This window comes from Thunnus thynnus, chromosome 5 (genome assembly GCF_963924715.1).
Source record: "Thunnus thynnus chromosome 5, fThuThy2.1, whole genome shotgun sequence".
Classification (NCBI taxonomy): domain Eukaryota; kingdom Metazoa; phylum Chordata; class Actinopteri; order Scombriformes; family Scombridae; genus Thunnus; species Thunnus thynnus.
In genome coordinates, this window is record NC_089521.1 from 21124550 (window position 1) to 21141792 (window position 17243).

The following is a 17243-nucleotide window of genomic DNA, read 5'->3' on the forward strand; positions in this document are numbered from 1 at the left end:
GCTGTGCGTCTATGGTCAGAGGACAGACTGTCAGTGGGGAGGAGCTTTTCCCCTCAGAGATCGAACAGGGATGTGCTCTTTTTAATTTTTTTCCTTTTATTATGTAAACAAGATCCAATAACAATACATTGGACGAAAACAGAAAACGAATTCAGTCACATTACAACACAATAATAGTACATGACAAATAAAGGAGACACTAGAGGGGTAGATGAGAACTGTTATATAATGTATACAAGCACATTGTGTTGTAAAGAGAGATTGACAAGTGTTATACATAGCAAAGCCAGTGATTGGCTCCCAAGGACGTGTCCTGGAAATGTGTGATTTTGTCCTGTGAGCAGTGTGTGCTGCTCACAAAGTGAGCCAGTGCATGATGGATATTTTTTCCAGTTGAGCAATATGATCTTCTTATCCACTGTTAATGCTATTAAAATGTAAATGGTTTAGAGTATTGTGTGATGTGAGGTCACCCAGGATTCAGACGGCTGGATAGAGGGGGGATGCTGAGGCCAAGTATGTGGGATAGCCTGCTCATGATCTCCGACCAGAGGGATTGAACAGGTGAACAGAGCCAGAAGGCATGAAAATAATCATCTATTGCACGTGGACAGTCATGGGATTTATTATCATCAGAAAATCCCATATGATATAGATATGATCTGTTATATGAGTTCTTGTATTAGTTGAGTTCCATTTAACTGTGAGTATTGACGCAATGTTTTCCTGATGTAAAAAAAGATTTGTATATCTTCAATGGCCTCAGTGACTTCAAGTTATGATAAACTGTTAAGAGGCTGTGTCATTATCAAAATTACTGATCATTTTCACCTTGATGGCTTCTTCCAGCTGTACATATTTAAAGTGGCAACAGTGAGGTATATTGTAGTTAAGGTCAAAGATCATGAACAGGCCACCACTGAAATGGTTCCCCAGGCTGGCTACTCCCCTCTCCTTCCACGCTGGAAAGACAAAAGGCCTCAAAAAGATGACTGATAATACTGTATTTTCCACCACACTGTGAGGGTGGTGTTGATGGCTTAACATTTGAAACAGATGTTTAATGGTCTTGTCAGTAAAAGGAAGGTTTTCGGTGGGGTTTTCATGTGTTATTGTCTATTCTACATCCAGCTAGGATGGATTTGTGTTGTTTGTCCAGTGCCAAATATACAGGATTGCATGCGGTGTGGCAGGAAATAATGGTAATGGGTTTTTGTACGAGGACAGATATTTCAATTCGAGGCCTTCTGTCTTTCCAACAGAAACGATTAACTGTTAAGAGAGGACAGCCAGCTGTGGGGCATGTTAACAGGAGTAATGGCAGAGAGGTAGTTTATTCTTGCAAGTATGTTAATTTTGACTGCAGATACGACCACATAGTGATAGTGACAGTTTATTCCATCGTTCCGAGTCCCCTTTAATGGTCTTTAACAGCAGAGAGAAGTTTGGTTTTGTTTAGATTTTATGATAAATGAATACCTAGGTATTTTATGGAATGAGGGTAAATCCCCGTCCTCGGCATCCCAGTCTTGGACTTGACCTAGTTGATGGAAGACACCTTACTTGCACTGTTAATGAGACTATGGACTGACTGAAGAGAGGTTAAAGAAGAAGTCAAGTATAACTGGATATCATCGGCATATAAACTGATTTTATGATGAAGTGATTTAGATTGACTGCCTGATATACTGTGATTTTGCTTTATGAATGTAACTAGAGATGTTATGAAAAAGAACGTAGTTATGGTGATAGTGGACATCCCTTTGTCATGCCTCTTTAACACAAGGGTTTTAATGTAATTTCACTGGTTATTACTGAAGCAGTGGGGGATGAGTACAGTATTTTAATCCAATTAGTGAAACACAGACCAAATGGATGATGATTTCATGTTATGTAAGTTGTTAAGTTTATATTTAGTTTTTAACAGGTCTCTGAGGGTAGGACCTGTGGACATTTGTGAGGCTAGGTGGTCCAGGCTAAGTGATGCTCTTTTTTTTTTTTTGGTTTGTGCAAAATGCTATAATTATTCCTCTCATTACTGCTTTTGCTGTTTCCCATAATGTATGTGTGTTGTAGGTGTCTAGAAAGAGAGTCCAGTCTTGATCAAAATATTTGATGAAATCCTTATGTCAGAGTGGTGAGGTATTGAAATGGGAGTCTGCTAGGAATGTCATGGTGACGGGAGCATGATCTGAAAGGGCGATGCAATGAATGGTGGGGGTCAGATAGCGTTGTTAATCAATAATCAATGTGTGGGTATAATTTGTGGTATGGGGAGTAATATGAATACTCTCTTTTTACTTGGGTTTTGCAATCTCCATGTGTCAGTCAGTCCATAGTCCTCTACATAGACCGGCCTATTTTTGGGATTTAATGATGTGTTCTTAAACGAGAAACATACAGTAAGTGCTTGTGCAGTAAATGTAAAGTAAAGTAAAGTAAATGTGTTGCTTTGCTGCAAGTTTTTTTTTTTTAAATGATATTTTACAGCAGGGTTTGTAATGACATAAGTAGCTCACCTCGTTGCTTTGACTATGAAAGTTTCAAAACATATGGTGATGTTTGTTGAAACTATTTCGTCCCTGCTGTACCAAAAGTTTACACCATAAGATTAAATTAATCAGTGTCTCACATCCGTGAGAGAGCACTTTCCCAAACTACAACTACAGTTTCACTAAAAGAAGTCTTAGTCTAAGGGGCTTACATTTTTTAAGGAAAATGTACTATATATTACAAACTTCATGTAAGCCATGATCATTTTTGATTCAAATGGCTTTTTTCCAAATCAAAATATGTAAAATAAATTGAACAAATATATAAGGAATTTGGTAAAAGCCACTGAATATTATTAAATACTGTGATAAATAATTCTGATACAAGTAAATATGCAATTAAATGGAAACATCCATTGATGTAATCCAATTTAGTTGCTCTGTATCGTAAATAAAACATGCAACATCTGACGTGCTGAGCTCTCTTTTCTGTCAAAACTCAGCATTTCATCTTTCTCCATCAAAATCACCTTGAAAGTAAATCTCAATCTCACTTTTGAGATTGTACCAATAAATTCCTATTTACATATAACTACAAACATGTAAAAAAAACACGTTAAACCATTTGTATATTTTCTAAACAAGTATTTGACAAGTATGCAATTGGTCAGAAAAGTTTCTTACCCAATAGATTTCCTTATCAACAATCTGTGTCCTTAATGCTGATGTCAGACTAAAAACAATTTCCAGAAATGGACAGAAAAGGAATTTCTATGAATAACACAATGTGTGTTGATCCTGCTCCTTAATCGCAGTGGATAAGGAAAAACAGCTGCATATACCTGCTTTGTAAAGACATAATAGTTTTTAAACGGTTAAGAGATTCTAGTTAGTTTTAGGTTTCACAAAACACCTAAATTAAATCAAACTTTTTAAAACAAATGACCATAATAGTATGTACATGAAAACAATAATAAATATATGAAATCTGTTGAGTTCAGAAATGGCTCTTGTGTTCTCCTGATCAGAAATCAGAAAACTTCAATAAAGAAAATGTGGATGAAGTGTAAAAGGTAATATTGGAATTTGAACAACAAACCCTGAAGTCATCTCATCTCATCCTTACTATACAATTCTACTGCATATAATAGCATATGTTAAGTTATAAATGCTCTTTAGACGGCCATATTGCTCTCTAGTTGAATTTTGCAACAAATGGCCAGTCTTCAGATCAATGAAGGACTTATATTGAAATGTAACATTGTCAGATATACCTCCTCTGTCTGCTTCAGTCACTTACAGACTGATGTCTGTAAATAATAGTAGATGCCTTGATCGAGTCCCCAGAACCGCACCCTGGGACACTTGGTTCAGTTCAGGATCCTCTGCACAGAGCAGTGAATTATTACTCCTCAGACATCTTCAGCACATCCTGAGGCTGCCTGCTTCTCTCAGATCAGTCAGGAGCCTGTGAGGAATCAGCACGCTGTGTTCGCAAAACCATCGCAGAAACACAGTCTCATAATCACACAAATCCAGGTTTCATGGAGGACTTGAAACATTTAGGGCAACCTTTTGTCCCGTTTGTCTGCAGACACCTGAAACGATAAAACAGCAGAATGTCAACAACTTATTTTAAAAACAACCATAGTGTATTGATCATTATAAATATAGCCTGTACCAGTCTGGGTAAGTTCTTCTGGTGGCAAAATCATGTATGAAGAGCATAAAAATGAAACTCACAGTCAACAATTTGTCAAATCTGAAATGTATACCTCTAAAATAATAAAAGGCAAGAGTAGACTGAGAATAAACACCCACTTGAGATGGAAAACGTGGGAACAGGGTAATGCCTGCAGCTTTTGGTCCCTGTCCCCGATGGACTCGCCGCACATGCCGCAGTAGAGCTCCAGCTCCTCAACACACTGCAGGAACTTCACCACCTGCTCTCTGACCTCCTCCTGTTTCCCCTGATTTCGGTAAATCCCCTCACTCAGGCAATGCACCTTCAATGTACACAGCTGAAGACACATATAGGAAAATGACCGTCAGTGTGACACGTAGACACGCATGTACTACCATACCAGCTTGTACGGTTTATACAACGTTGTCCTGTATCCTGTGTAAGGAAACATCAAATACCTTGTTTCCCATTCCATCTGCCAACTCCTGTGCTCGCTGCAAAGAATCCAGAGCCTGGAAAATGAGGCAGAGTGTGTCTTAATAAGCACCAAATAATAATAAAATTATTATTATTATTATCATATTTTTATGATAGCCTGATAATCAGACTGAATTGCCATTTTGGTTTCATTTCATTCATTTGACTCTTTATATTATATATGAATCCTCAAACAAATCTGAGATGCAGGCAGCTATTCAGAGCTCTGAAACTACTATTTATATATTAATGTGGGTACCTTGTCATATTCTTTCTGCAGAAGCCAACACTTTGCAACTCCCAGGTACACTTGTGATTGTCCAAGACGATTTCCAATCTCAGTCATGATAGCCATTGAAGACTCATAGCGGGGGAATGCTTTCTGAATGGAAAAGACAAATACCCAAATAAAAGTTTACCACATAGTTCAAATATTTGAGTCAAAACTTACATTTCAGAGAGCACAAAAGCATACAAAGCAATGACAAAGTCTCATCCTCAACGACCACTTTTGCAAATCCTAAACAAATCTGCACAAATGGTAACATCTTACATCAACGTCATGCCTGCAGCGGTGTATGTCTGCAAAGTTTAGTAAGCACAGGGCCTGCAGAGGACGGTCACCATGCTGCAGAGCAATCTTCATAGATTCCTGTCAAAGCACAAGAGAAACCTTTTAGAGGTCTGGCCGCTCTTCAATCAAACAGAAGTATTAAACAGTCATATACAGTACAATAATGTATAATACAAATATGCTTCCTAAAATTCAGTCTTATTATAAATACAAACATTTCGTAGGGTGCACATAATTATATTTGTTTACAATCAAAATACTTACTTGAATTCTAAAAATTAAGGTTGTATTTTATCAAACTACTTTTACAAATGTCATGCAGTTATTTCTTTTTGTTTTATTATCAGTACATTTTCATATAAACCTCAGTGAGAAGTGATGGGGGAATGTGAGACATTGTTGATTTTCACCTTTAGTCCTCCTCTTGTACACTGGTATTCTAAATATGAGAAGATGTATAAATTGTTTGGCTAAATGTGTTTGGCAAATGTAATGAATCTGAAATGCATCCTGCTATCTTGTTACTATACTTGCACTCCAAGGCAATGACATCAAGTTATTTTTCACCCTCAGTACATAATTAGAACAGAGTGAAGACTAAAGCCACCCTCTTCATTAACACTTTAAACCAGCGCCTCTGTGAGCATATTTTTGTCGAGGTCTAAGGCCTCGTACAACAGAACAACTGGCACTCGCACCTGTCGGCAGCACAGCATCTACTGTAGCTACAGCTCCGACATCAGAACAGCCAAAGGCGTGAGGGGAAGACAAGTCGGTGAGGAAACCAAAACTGTGACATTCTCTGTTAGGTTATGTAAGTTTGTCTCTGAGGACAGTTATCATGTGCTGGACAGTTATAAAACAATACCTCACAGCATTCCATGGCGTCTGGCAGGCGCTCCAGTTTCCTGTAGGCTACAGACATGTGGTACTGGCTCATGGCGCGATACTTGAGGCTCCAACCCTTGCCGTAGTCATTGACAAGCTCAGCTGCTTTGCAGGGGAAAAACAGGGCTTTCTCATAGTCCTGTTGGCAGACGTTATTGATGAGTAAAACCTCTGATGTCCGAGTACTGCCCAAAAAGGTAGAACATCCTAATAAGATACTACTAACACAGGGTTTTTTGGTTTGTGATTCCCTTCGGTGTCCAAATCAAGAATCTGACCAGAGAGCTGTGAATGATTTTTGTTTCATAAAATAACGTGACATATGACTGCATTCCTCGAACGGCACTTCATCACATTCCCATTGAAACCAATCCTCCCTGGGAAGCTGGGGGATTACTCTTACAAATCTCAGATGTCAAGGGTACTACATAAGCCCCCGCCAGGCAGCCTGCTCACTCCGCCCTTGTTTTACAATGCCCAGTATTGCATGAGCTAACCAATGATGATGTTTGTTTGGATGCTCTGCGGTGTTATCATGCTCTGCAAATACACTGGCAACATCGGTATTGATTGCACAATCAAGTCACACGTGCAGTCCACTGACCGTTTCACCCAGATAAAATAAGACGGAACTATTAAGTATTCAGATTTCTTGATGGGGTCCCATTCAGTCTCTTTGTCTATAATGTCTCATAGAAGAACAAATGTAAAACCAATTTAGCTAAAGTTAATGCTGAGCAAAGGCTGTTTAAAGTGCAGCACACTCTGAAATCATCAAAATCAGCTTTCAGCTAGTTTTATAACAATCAAATATCATTTAAAATAAATGCAGTGCATTTACTTTAGCGAAAGTACCTTAAGCTGAACATAGATGTTTCCCAGACTGCAGCAGACTCTGCACTCCAGCATCTTGTCATCGTTGTTGTGTGCGTAGCGCAAGGCCTTCTCGTAGCTCTCCAAAGCTTTCTGGAAGACGCTGAGGCCCAGGAAGGCGTTGCCCATGCTAAGACATACCTGGCCGTTGAGCTGCAGGCTGACAGTGGTACCCTGCATGTTTAAGCAGGTCTTACAGTACGAGACGGTTTTCTGGAAGTCGCACAGCTTCTCGTTGCTACGCGCCAAATTCAGGTACCCCTCTGTAAGGTAGTCTGGGTCCTCCATTTCTCTGGCTGTGTCGATTTGATCGAGGGCGTACTGTAGAGAGAGGGTGAGTATAAGGTGATGGAAAATGTGCAGGCAAATTGTGAAGAGTCAGATGAATGACTGTGTATTCAAATAGATACTGAATAAAAGAGAAATTATCTGATAATTGTACTCAAAGAGATAAGGCCTCTACTTTAGGGCCACAACTTTATAAGGTCCTCATTAAACTACGTGATAGAGAGAGTGCGTGCTGCTTGAGTAAGGCTGATTATATAAACAAGACACCCCACACTGATACTCACGTTGCAGGGCACTTATTTACTCTGCATTGTGTGGAAGCCACAAATTAACCCATGCTTCTCAAGATCACAGTAAATGGCACTTAGAAGGTAACCTTTGACCTCCTCCTGTTTAATAATCACTTGGGCATTCTGGAAATGTTAAAATGCTACTACGAACATGAAATGTACCAGTCCCGAACAGACATGATGACGCATAAAATTGATGAGATATTCAGTGGCATTCTCTCATTAGGTTGCAACCTAACACACACACTGGTGGTTGCATAACAAAATATAATCACACAGTATTAAAAAACTGAGGATGAATTACCTAGATACCAAGTGATCACAAAGCTATTTGGAGTTTAAATATTAATAAAGGAAAACTTCTCATACAGGCAAAAAGTCATATTACTTTAATACTAATGTTCTCAAACTGAATCTGGCCAGCAAGGCTACAGCAAACTCAGTATACACCAATTATATATATATATACGATATATATATAGAGAGAGAGAAATATATGTTACTGGTTTCCTGAATTGTAAGTTGCATGAAGCAAACTGTTCTTTAGGAGTCTTACCTTGAGCATATCTTTGTATTTTCCCATTTCTGAGTGAGCTGTGATCAAACATCCCAAAACCCGAAACTTCCCTCCAGGGTCTGAGGTCTTCTCCAGCACTTTTGTCCAGACATGCAGGGCTTTCTCTGTCTGATTGGACTGATACAACCTCAGGCCCTTCTCTATCTGGTGCTTGGTTTGGTCCTGGCCCATCTCTGGTACAAGGCGCCTCATAAAAATATTCATTCGTTTAGGCCATGCAATTTCAGTGAGGCAGCAAGAAAGTAGATCCTTGCCATGCAAAGTACAACTCCAAAGAAGATCCCTTGAAGATGATCCTCTGAGCGGTCGGTGCCAGAAGGCCTAACAGATCCAGCTCTCTCAGCTCCGGCTCTGCTGAGAGGGAAAGGAAACTGGATCTGCCAAAGTAAAACGGCAATACACCAAGACCATTATCACCAATTGCTTCGTGGAGAGCTGGAGGGCCAAGAAAATATCTTCCCCATTTAACCCTGCAAAGATCCCCTCTCACCATCAAGTGTTCAAAAACTCTCCCTCAGATTTCCATTTGAAAAACGCCAAAGAAACACGTTTCCCAGCAGAGTGCAAGCAGCGATATCCCAGAATATCTACTCCCTCCACACCCCAGCGAAAGGAATTCTCAACACCCCTCTGTCCGACCCCCTCCACCTTCCTCCTACTGCTGGCGCTACAGCAGATGGCCTTGTCACTCTAGACCATGTGTCCCTTCAGGAATTCTGTTCTGTCCTCAGCAAGCAATCCCAAGGTCACTATAACTCCTAGTGATATACCTTCACACTAAACTCCACTCTGACCGAACGCTGGAGTAGAAATTTTGACATCACAACCCACCGGAGCATTAAAAACACACAGCAACAAATGGATCTAACCTGTCTTTACACGAGGGACTGTGAACTGTCATGAGGGGGCTATAAACAGCTTTATTTCCCAACGTTGAGGGACTGCATGTCAGATGGTGCTCGTACCGGCCGTCAGTTTCATTTGGGAGTTCTTATGGAGGGGCATATGTGCCCCCCAGAAACCCCTCCACCCCACCCTCCCCCCACCCCTCATCTCAGCGTCAGCAACTGATGCTTAGAATAGTTCACAAAGTCTGACATGTTACTGGGCTTGGGTTTCAGCTGCACAGACTCCTGCAACACATCAATGGGATCAAAGTTTTGGCCTCTCTGTAGTAGCTTTCTCTCCTTCAACTCCCCTTTTATCCCCCAAGGACACAAACAGGCACCTTTACCACCTTGTCATTCACAAGATGCATAACCAATCCAAAGATAAACGCGGTTAGAAGAGACGTCTTTGTTGAGGCAAAGCTTTCATAGCTACACAGCACCAAAACGGACCATTTCTAAATGCATCATTGTATAACTGCAGCAATGAATTAGTAATATATATATATAGCATTAATAATATTTAGTTAATTCATAAAAGGTTAAAGGGCCAAAAATATCAAAACAAACAGTGACAGCTTTTAGCTACAGCCATATATTTGACATATTTGTCAACAGTTAAACTTGAAGAACATGTACATCAAAAAAATACAATCTTCAGACAAGAAACTGTGAAAAATTGAAAAGTTAGAAAACATCCTCTATTATCATCTTTATGCACACTGACTTAAAATTTGACATCTGAGGACACAGCCTACAACATCATGATACACTCAATCACTTACGACATACTGAGAGATGTTTCGTGTTCAGTAAAGTTTTTACACTGAAGTTGTTCATGCGTGTCAATAAACAAGCGGTGCACAAGAAAACAATGTTGATTAGTACATCACTGGTTACAGCATCATCACAAATTATTTGACTTGTCAGCTAATGGATCCACAATGAGACACACTGTAATACAAGCAACTGACACACACACACACCACTGAACTGTTTTTACTGGTCTGGTGGTGAAGTCAGAATGGAATGAGTGACGCGGAAACCAGCTGAGTAAATACATTTAGAGCAGGTCTCCGTGCAAGATGTCTGAGCAGTAAAGTCATAGCAAGTTACCCAACAGTCTTCCCTGATTGTCCGTGGTGTGTGTACCAACCACAGCGTGAACATCAAGAAGACAGTTTAGGCCAAAACAAACTGCCAGTTTGTGAGGAGGATTTTTATGCCTCTGATAACGGAGACGACAGACGTGGCTGGGTTGAACTTTAACGTGTTCGCATCGCCTTTCTTACATTTGTCTCTGAAAACATATATGCAGCCATTGCAGCTGGCCACCTTCCAGAGTGAAGGAACGCAGCTCCACACTTCAGGGAAACGCAGGCGGGTGAAACTCTCCAGCAAAGGGTTGTAGCACACCAGCGAGTCTCCTTCTGCTACGATAAAGATCACGTCCATGTGGACCGCGGCGTGCATGCATCCGGCAAACGGCAGCATGTAAGGTTTGATCTGGCACTTCTGGGAGGCGGTGTCGAAGCACTGAATAAGACGGGATGGCTTCGTAAAAAAGTCCATGTCATTCTCCTCCCCCCCTAGCAGGTAGATGGTACCTCCCAGGTTAACACCAGCGGCCCCAGACACCGCGGTGTCCAGCTGACTGGTCTCTGTCCACATGTTGTCCTTCACTGTGTAGTAGATGACGGCATTAGAGAGCGTGTCCTGCAACGTCTTACCTCCTAACGAGTATATAGCATCCTCAGTGGACACAGAGACCATGGTGTGGTGGAGGCGGTCTCTGGGCAGTGGGGCGCAGCGCTCCCAGTCCATGGTGTGCATGTTGCACTTCCACATGCGGCGGGGGATAGATCCCCCTACCACGTACAGGTCCGCTCCATGCTTACAGGCTGCAGTGATCTGGTGGCATAAACTGTTCTGTCCGCTCACACTGATCGCATCGTCTTCGTCACAGTGTAGTGACACAGCGAGGGAGTGAGTCCTCGTCTCCTCTTTACCAATCAGGTAAATGTGGACATTCTCGCCAATTTCCTGTGGATACAAAAAGATAAAAGAGATTAAGAGATCATCAGAGAATATCAAATGACGTGAGATGAGAGTCCCTTCAAGAATGCTTTTTACATGAGAGAATGTTACCTTGAGATTTTCTTGCAGAATACAAGAAAACTCCTCTCTCTCCACCTTGTTATGGTTTATCCACGACTCGATGGCCACCGTTGGATTCTGGGAGCTCGGAACTCCATCTGAACACAAACAAACACAATTGTGAGCTGAATTCATTAAATGTGTTCATGGACATTAACAGTGTTTTATTGTTTTCGTGAATTTATTCAAAATAATGTAAAGCATACTTTTTTTTTTCTTTTCTTTTTTTTTTTTTTTTACAATTTTTAAAGAAATTTGAGTGTATATCTATATTTTTTTACTTCTCACCTTTTTCAACCTTCAGTTTCCAGTTAATTGAGTGAAAATTAACTTGGAAGTTGACCTGAGAGAGTTAACAACCCAGCACAGTGAAAATCTTTAATTCTGGTGTTAGTGCTGCATGATAAAGCAATTCAAACTTTTCAAATTAATCTATAGTTTCATCTGCATTACCATGCAAATATAGTCACCGTGGAGACTTATCTGATTTACCTTTCTGAAGCAAACGTCAAGAATCTTACAAAGTGAATGGGAACCAAATGTTTCAGGGAAGGCAGGAAGAGATCAATTCAAACACATAGAAGGAAGTGTATGTTTTGGAAAAGAAAAACAGTAATGTTATGTATAACTAATTTGTAGTAAGTGAGCTTGATGAACATGCAAAAAATGGTGACAGAGCAGAAACTATAAATACCTTTGATGATGTCCAAGAGCAGACAGAGAGGCAGATTGAGGAATTCTTCAGTCTGATGAAGTTGGGCCAAGTGGATTTTAGCGCAGTGCTTTGCTGCAGTATACAGCTCCTGGTCACTGTGTCTGTCTGCAAGCCACATCACCTGGACGAAAATAGATAATCATAACACTGATATTATATAATGATGCCTAAGGACTGCTAAGCCTGTGGAAAACTGTAAATTACCTGCAGGCAGTTCTTGACTTCCACTGTCCGTGAGAGGAAACGAGAGCATTCCTCAAACAGAGCTGTTAACTGGTACATGTCTGCCATCTCGTAGGTGTCCTGCAGCTCCTCCACCCGCAGTTTAATCGTGCCGTGATAGATGTAGTCAATCAACAGCTGAAAGACAGTGGCGCTGACGTCCTTCAGCTCAATAGCGCGGTTGTGGGATTCTTTGAGGTTGGAGGTGAACATGGAGCGGAAGAAGCTGCTCTGCGCTGAGAGCACCAGTCGGTGCAGGTGGAACTCTTTGCCGTCCACCGTGATGGTGACGTCAGCGAACAGGCCGTCCTCCAGGCACAAGTCCATGATGCTCTTCACCACCCGGCTGGAGTGGGAGCGGTCGGTGAAGGTGTATCCCAGGAAGTAGTTCTCCTCTCCCACAGAGCCCCCGACACTGAGGCCCCCCTCCTCGCTGGACTCCATCTCTGCTGCTCGCCTGACTGAAAGACACCAGGAAGCAGGGCATTGGTTACATGCAGCTAAAACTAATGCGATTTAATACAACACACAATGCAATAAATAACACTTCCATGACTGTTATAATGTTTAGTTTTCTGTTAAACTGCTTTAGAGAGTTGAGATTGAAAAGTTTAATTCTTGAACTTGGAAACAACAGACACCAAATTACGAAGTCTACTTAGTAGCTGTGAAATCATATGATCTTCCTCAGCAGATGGAGTTACCTAGTTGTCCTGGAACTTGTAAGCCAACATGGATGAAAGTGCTCAGAAAAAAAAAGTTTTTTTTTAATCATTTAACGTTGGATTTCCATCACAACAGAAAAACTCCATCTGCTGAGGAAGCTACACAACAGCCACTGTAGATTGTTTTTATGCTGTTGAATTGTGCTGTTATAGTGAGAGTTATATATTATTAATTCGTCCGCCCTATTTTTTACCAACAAGGACAATAATTAGCAATATAACTCTCAGTATTACATTTACATTCAACAACAACACAAACTATTACACAAATTAACCGTTAGCTCCTAACAACCGCTGAATCATCTCCATGACAACTGAGCGAACTACAAACTCCAAGTGGAGCTTGTGATGAAATGTTTTTGTGTCAAACTCTGTAAAACAGTTTCACAACGGCAGGATTTATCGCTGATGTTTTAAACAGCAATACTTTCAGCTACGTGTAAATAGTAAACTGGCAGGACATGCAAAAACACAGCAGCAAGTAAGTTAACGTTAACGTGGCTCTCGAGCGAATAACGGCGGTGAGGTGACTGTGATGTTTTTAAGATTTCTGAACATTTTGTGATGTGACATTGAGCTAAAATTTAACTTGACATAGATTACAGAGCAGGCGATACTCCGCACCGACGGATGCTAACACATACAAGTGTTCACCACTGACTGGCTAGCGTTAGCACTCACAGCAGCTACCTGGCTAACTCCCCTCGAGTATTAATTCAACCGTGATTTCGTGGAGGTAGAGTTATTATTACGACTGTTAGTGAGACTGCAGAGTCCCGACGCTTTATAAAATGACTAGTAAATAAGTACGGTTACCTTTAACTCCACTACTTTATCATTCAGAAGCAACGGAACTGTTCACCGGAAGTAAATAAACTTTTCACCGGTCAGCTGAGACACGGCTCACTGGTATAAACTGGTGCTGCTGTCTCCATGTGGTGGACTTGTGTTACTAACGTTGTCATTAGAGAAATAATGCTTACCCTGAGGTAAATAAATAACGCTGCATGACGATTAAACAGTGGTGCAAGAGGTATTCAGATCCTTTACTTAAGTGCCAATAGGCTAATTTACAGTAATGTTAAAATACTCCATTACAGGTAAAAGTCCTGCATGAAAAATCCTACTTGAGTAAAAGTACAGCAAGTATTAGAAGTAAAATGTACTTAAAGTATTAAGTAGTGTTTTGTTCCTCTGACTGATATATTATTAGATATGACATCCTTAGATTATTAATACTGGAGCATCAGTGTGTAAGCAGCATGTTATTGTTGTAGCTTTTGGAGGTGGAGCTAGTGTGAACTACTTTATATATAGTTAGTTAGTTAGTTAAGTCCAGTGTTTCCCAATTTAGGGGTCAGGCCCCTCCAAAGGGTCACCAGATAAATCTGAGAGGTTGTGAGATGATTAATGGGAGAGGAAAAAAAAAAAAAACAAAGTTCTGGTACACACATCTGTTTTCAGTTTTTGGACTTTTTCCTCTAAGCTTTGCTTTTTGGTGAAATATTGGACCATTTGAACATTTATTGAAATGAAACCATGTGAGAAGTTGAGAGGGAAACTGTGACTCCGACTACATAATACCTTTTGTAAGACATAAAAAGCCAAAAAGGTTGGAAAGCACTGGTTTCATCTTTAACAATGTTTTGTATTTTAAAAGCTTGTTGTGTTATCCATTGTGTCAAATCTTCATCTGAAAAGTAACTAAAGCTGAACTGAACTGAAAGTAGTCAGTTATAGGTTAGATAGTCAGTTATAATGACTTCAGAGCCTTTTGTGACAAAAATTATAATAGTACATCATGCCTTTGACACAGAATGTAAGGTAAACTTTACCATCTGGATGAGGTTTTAAATTGTTTTTATTTTATTTCTGTGTCATGCCAAAAATCTAGCCCATCCCACATGGGATTATAAGACACCACTATTTCACAAAACTCTTGTTTTACAAAACATCTCCCAGTAATACATATACAAGGCATCATATATAGAAGCATGTGGAAAAAGAAAAGAAACACAAACAAAAAAAATGAAACTATAGAAAATGAAAATCACAAATGAACTGCTCACAGAAAATAAATTTAAGAAAATGCAACCTAAAGCCAAAGAGATTAGCTTTAAAATAATAAATGTCATTCATCCATCGAATGAATTATTCTGTAAATGATTTAATTGGGATGATAACATCCATGTATTCTGTGAGAAAAAATATTAAGACTGTAGAATATATTTTCTTCAGATTTGAATTAGAGCAGTAATTCTGGTTATTATGTCAGAGCTGGATTCACCTTCTTGTTTTGTACTAGTCAAGATGAATATACTAAAAATATTATTGAAGTAATGCCTTAAACCTTTGCAGTTGAACAGTTTTTACAGTTAAGGGGGGGAAAGATTAGTTCTACCTCTAGTAACTCTGCAAACTCTATTAAGTTGTTCTTCCTCAAAGGGCTGAATGCTGCTTAAAAAGAACCAGGATTTAAAATTATTGCCGTCTTCCCCTGCTTCACAGCCAACTGGCTTTTGGTCCTTTTTTCCATGATGAAAAAATGCACGGTATTCAGTCTGAGCTGCATTTGCCCGGATTCACAAAAGTGGGAGAAGGATGTGGTGATAGGCTATCTGTCGGCAGTAGTCGAGAGAAGAAACAACATGGAATTACAACTTAAAATCTGCCTGCAGGTCATTTTCTGGCTTTGTTTTGAAGGACTTCTGCAGGGTAAGTTGAAACTAAAGATCTGCTAACAGGGCTGTGATGAAGACAGAAAGTGCGAATGTTGTTGCTTAATGATACTGCATGCATCGTGTAGTACGCATTTAAAATAGCAAAACAGGTGTTCAGCTTTAGTGTGTGGAGGAAGTGACTGTTTAATTTGCAGTTACTTATTTCAGCAACGAAAACAACTAAACATCAGTATTTTCTACTTCAGATGTGGCTGCAGGCTTTAATCCGACTTCTCAAAGAACTGCCTCCTCAGTGTCTGATGCAAACCTGATGTTTGAGGTATTTTCTTTATTTTAGAGGGTACAGAAGTCTAAGTGCAGTTTTTAAAAAAACATTTGTTGTTGTACTATACTTGCAGAGTAAGCAACAGATATTTCTTTCTCCCCTTTCTGTATGCAGTTCTTGCTGGGCGGGGTAGAAATCGACCAGGACAACAACATTGTTCTGCTTGACAAGGAGATGGCATCAATGAGGCCGGGGCGGGCTTTCCTGGCTCAGATCAATGACAACATTCCCAGAAGTCTGAGCCCCATGGTGCAGATGGTGGACACGCTAAAGAGTCAGAGAAAGAGGCCGATGACTCAGGCTCAGTTTGAGACTCTTGTCCTGAGCCTGGTGTACTCTGCCCACCAGGCCTGGCACCAGGAGACGAAAGAGGAACAGGAGCGCTGGGGAGGAGTGCTCCTCCAGCTGGTAAACGTCACTGTCCATGAGCTACGTGGAAATGATCTCTACAGTTATGCGTAATACAGATGCTGTTCTGTATGAGATGAAGGTGTGTGCAATAAATCATTTGACTTAAAATGTGTGTTCATTACTTATTAAGTTCAGTGGTGAAAGATTTGTAAAATAAGGGCTTAATAATTTAGGAATCATGAAAAAACATTTGTAAGAGCACACAAATGCCAGTTTTATACTGGTTTATAAAAGAGTATCTGGAACATTTTTTGACATTCAAACACTCCTAGAGGTTAGGAACACAGTTAGTAAACTATCTATAAGCAATTTCTCAACTGAATGCCCCCCCCCCCCCCCAAATTGTATTACACCCCAATATACATATATCTGTATCACAATATATTACATTAACAGGGATAAAATATTTTATCCAAATTACACAATAGCTTTTGGATTTATATTTTGTTGGTGATTATCATCTTGTAATAAAAAGGGATTTATCACCTTTCCTCTGCAGTGAGTCACTTGCAGTCATCACAGTTGAATGTACACATCCTGAGAGCCTCTTATCATGGGTAATCTTGATTATGATGGGCTTTATAACAACGCTGATAAACTAAAGTAACTTGTTAGATTCATTTGGCAGGAATCTCTCACAGCTGATCACTAGACCAACCAGAATATGTCCCAAAACTCTGCATTGATAGACTTAATGTTAGAGCTTAATACACAGTTGATGGAGTCATGGCCAAAGAAAGCAGTGATCACTGTGCAGTGATTAAGATTTCTCCTTTTTTTCCACTGTTAAAGGAGTTTTTTTGGTGTAGTTTTTCTTTATTCAAATCAAGGGTTGATCAGGACAGAATGTCACATATATTGAAACCCCTTCAAATTTGTGATTTGGGGCTTTAAAATGTAAAGTTTTAATTTTGTTTAGTTAAAATAACATAGTATATAAAGCTAAAATGCAAGTCAAACTGTAATCAGGCTCATAG

At 40.0% G+C, this 17243-nt stretch overlaps 3 protein-coding genes across 6 annotated transcripts; 1 reads left to right on the top strand and 2 right to left on the bottom strand.

The window, feature by feature from the left end:
* Positions 1–76: 76 nt before the first annotated feature.
* rapsn (receptor-associated protein of the synapse, 43kD) lies at positions 77–8721 on the bottom strand. The gene is made up of 8 exons (XM_067590042.1): positions 8123–8721; positions 6971–7309; positions 6096–6254; positions 5207–5305; positions 4913–5035; positions 4635–4688; positions 4314–4513; positions 77–4090 (listed from the first exon to the last, which is right to left on the bottom strand). The coding sequence occupies exons 1-8, from the start codon at positions 8345–8347 to the stop codon at positions 4018–4020; spliced, it is 1272 nt and encodes a 423-aa protein (XP_067446143.1). The 5' UTR covers positions 8348–8721; the 3' UTR covers positions 77–4017.
* Positions 8722–9709: 988 nt separating this feature from the next.
* On the bottom strand, positions 9710–14648 carry kbtbd4 (kelch repeat and BTB (POZ) domain containing 4). 2 transcript variants are annotated; one of them, XM_067590040.1, is made up of 5 exons: positions 13666–14648; positions 12107–12585; positions 11882–12023; positions 11179–11285; positions 9710–11073 (listed from the first exon to the last, which is right to left on the bottom strand). In XM_067590040.1, the coding sequence occupies exons 2-5, from the start codon at positions 12566–12568 to the stop codon at positions 10213–10215; spliced, it is 1572 nt and encodes a 523-aa protein (XP_067446141.1). In that variant the 5' UTR covers positions 12569–12585; positions 13666–14648; the 3' UTR covers positions 9710–10212. The 2 variants fall into 2 exon arrangements, with proteins under 2 accessions (XP_067446141.1, XP_067446142.1); XM_067590041.1 differs by lacking the exon at positions 13666–14648 and adding an exon at positions 12829–12916.
* Positions 13086–16384, top strand: LOC137183181 (protein FAM180B-like). Of its 3 annotated transcripts, XM_067590043.1 has the most exons (4): positions 13086–13330; positions 15358–15564; positions 15776–15849; positions 15970–16384. In XM_067590043.1, exons 2-4 carry the CDS (start codon positions 15384–15386, stop codon positions 16315–16317), a joined length of 603 nt encoding a protein of 200 aa, XP_067446144.1. In that variant the 5' UTR covers positions 13086–13330; positions 15358–15383; the 3' UTR covers positions 16318–16384. The 3 variants fall into 3 exon arrangements, with proteins under 3 accessions (XP_067446144.1, XP_067446145.1, XP_067446146.1); XM_067590044.1 differs by lacking the exon at positions 15358–15564 and having other exon boundaries at positions 13092–13330; XM_067590045.1 differs by lacking the exon at positions 15358–15564 and having other exon boundaries at positions 13092–13288.
* Positions 16385–17243: the final 859 nt, after the last annotated feature.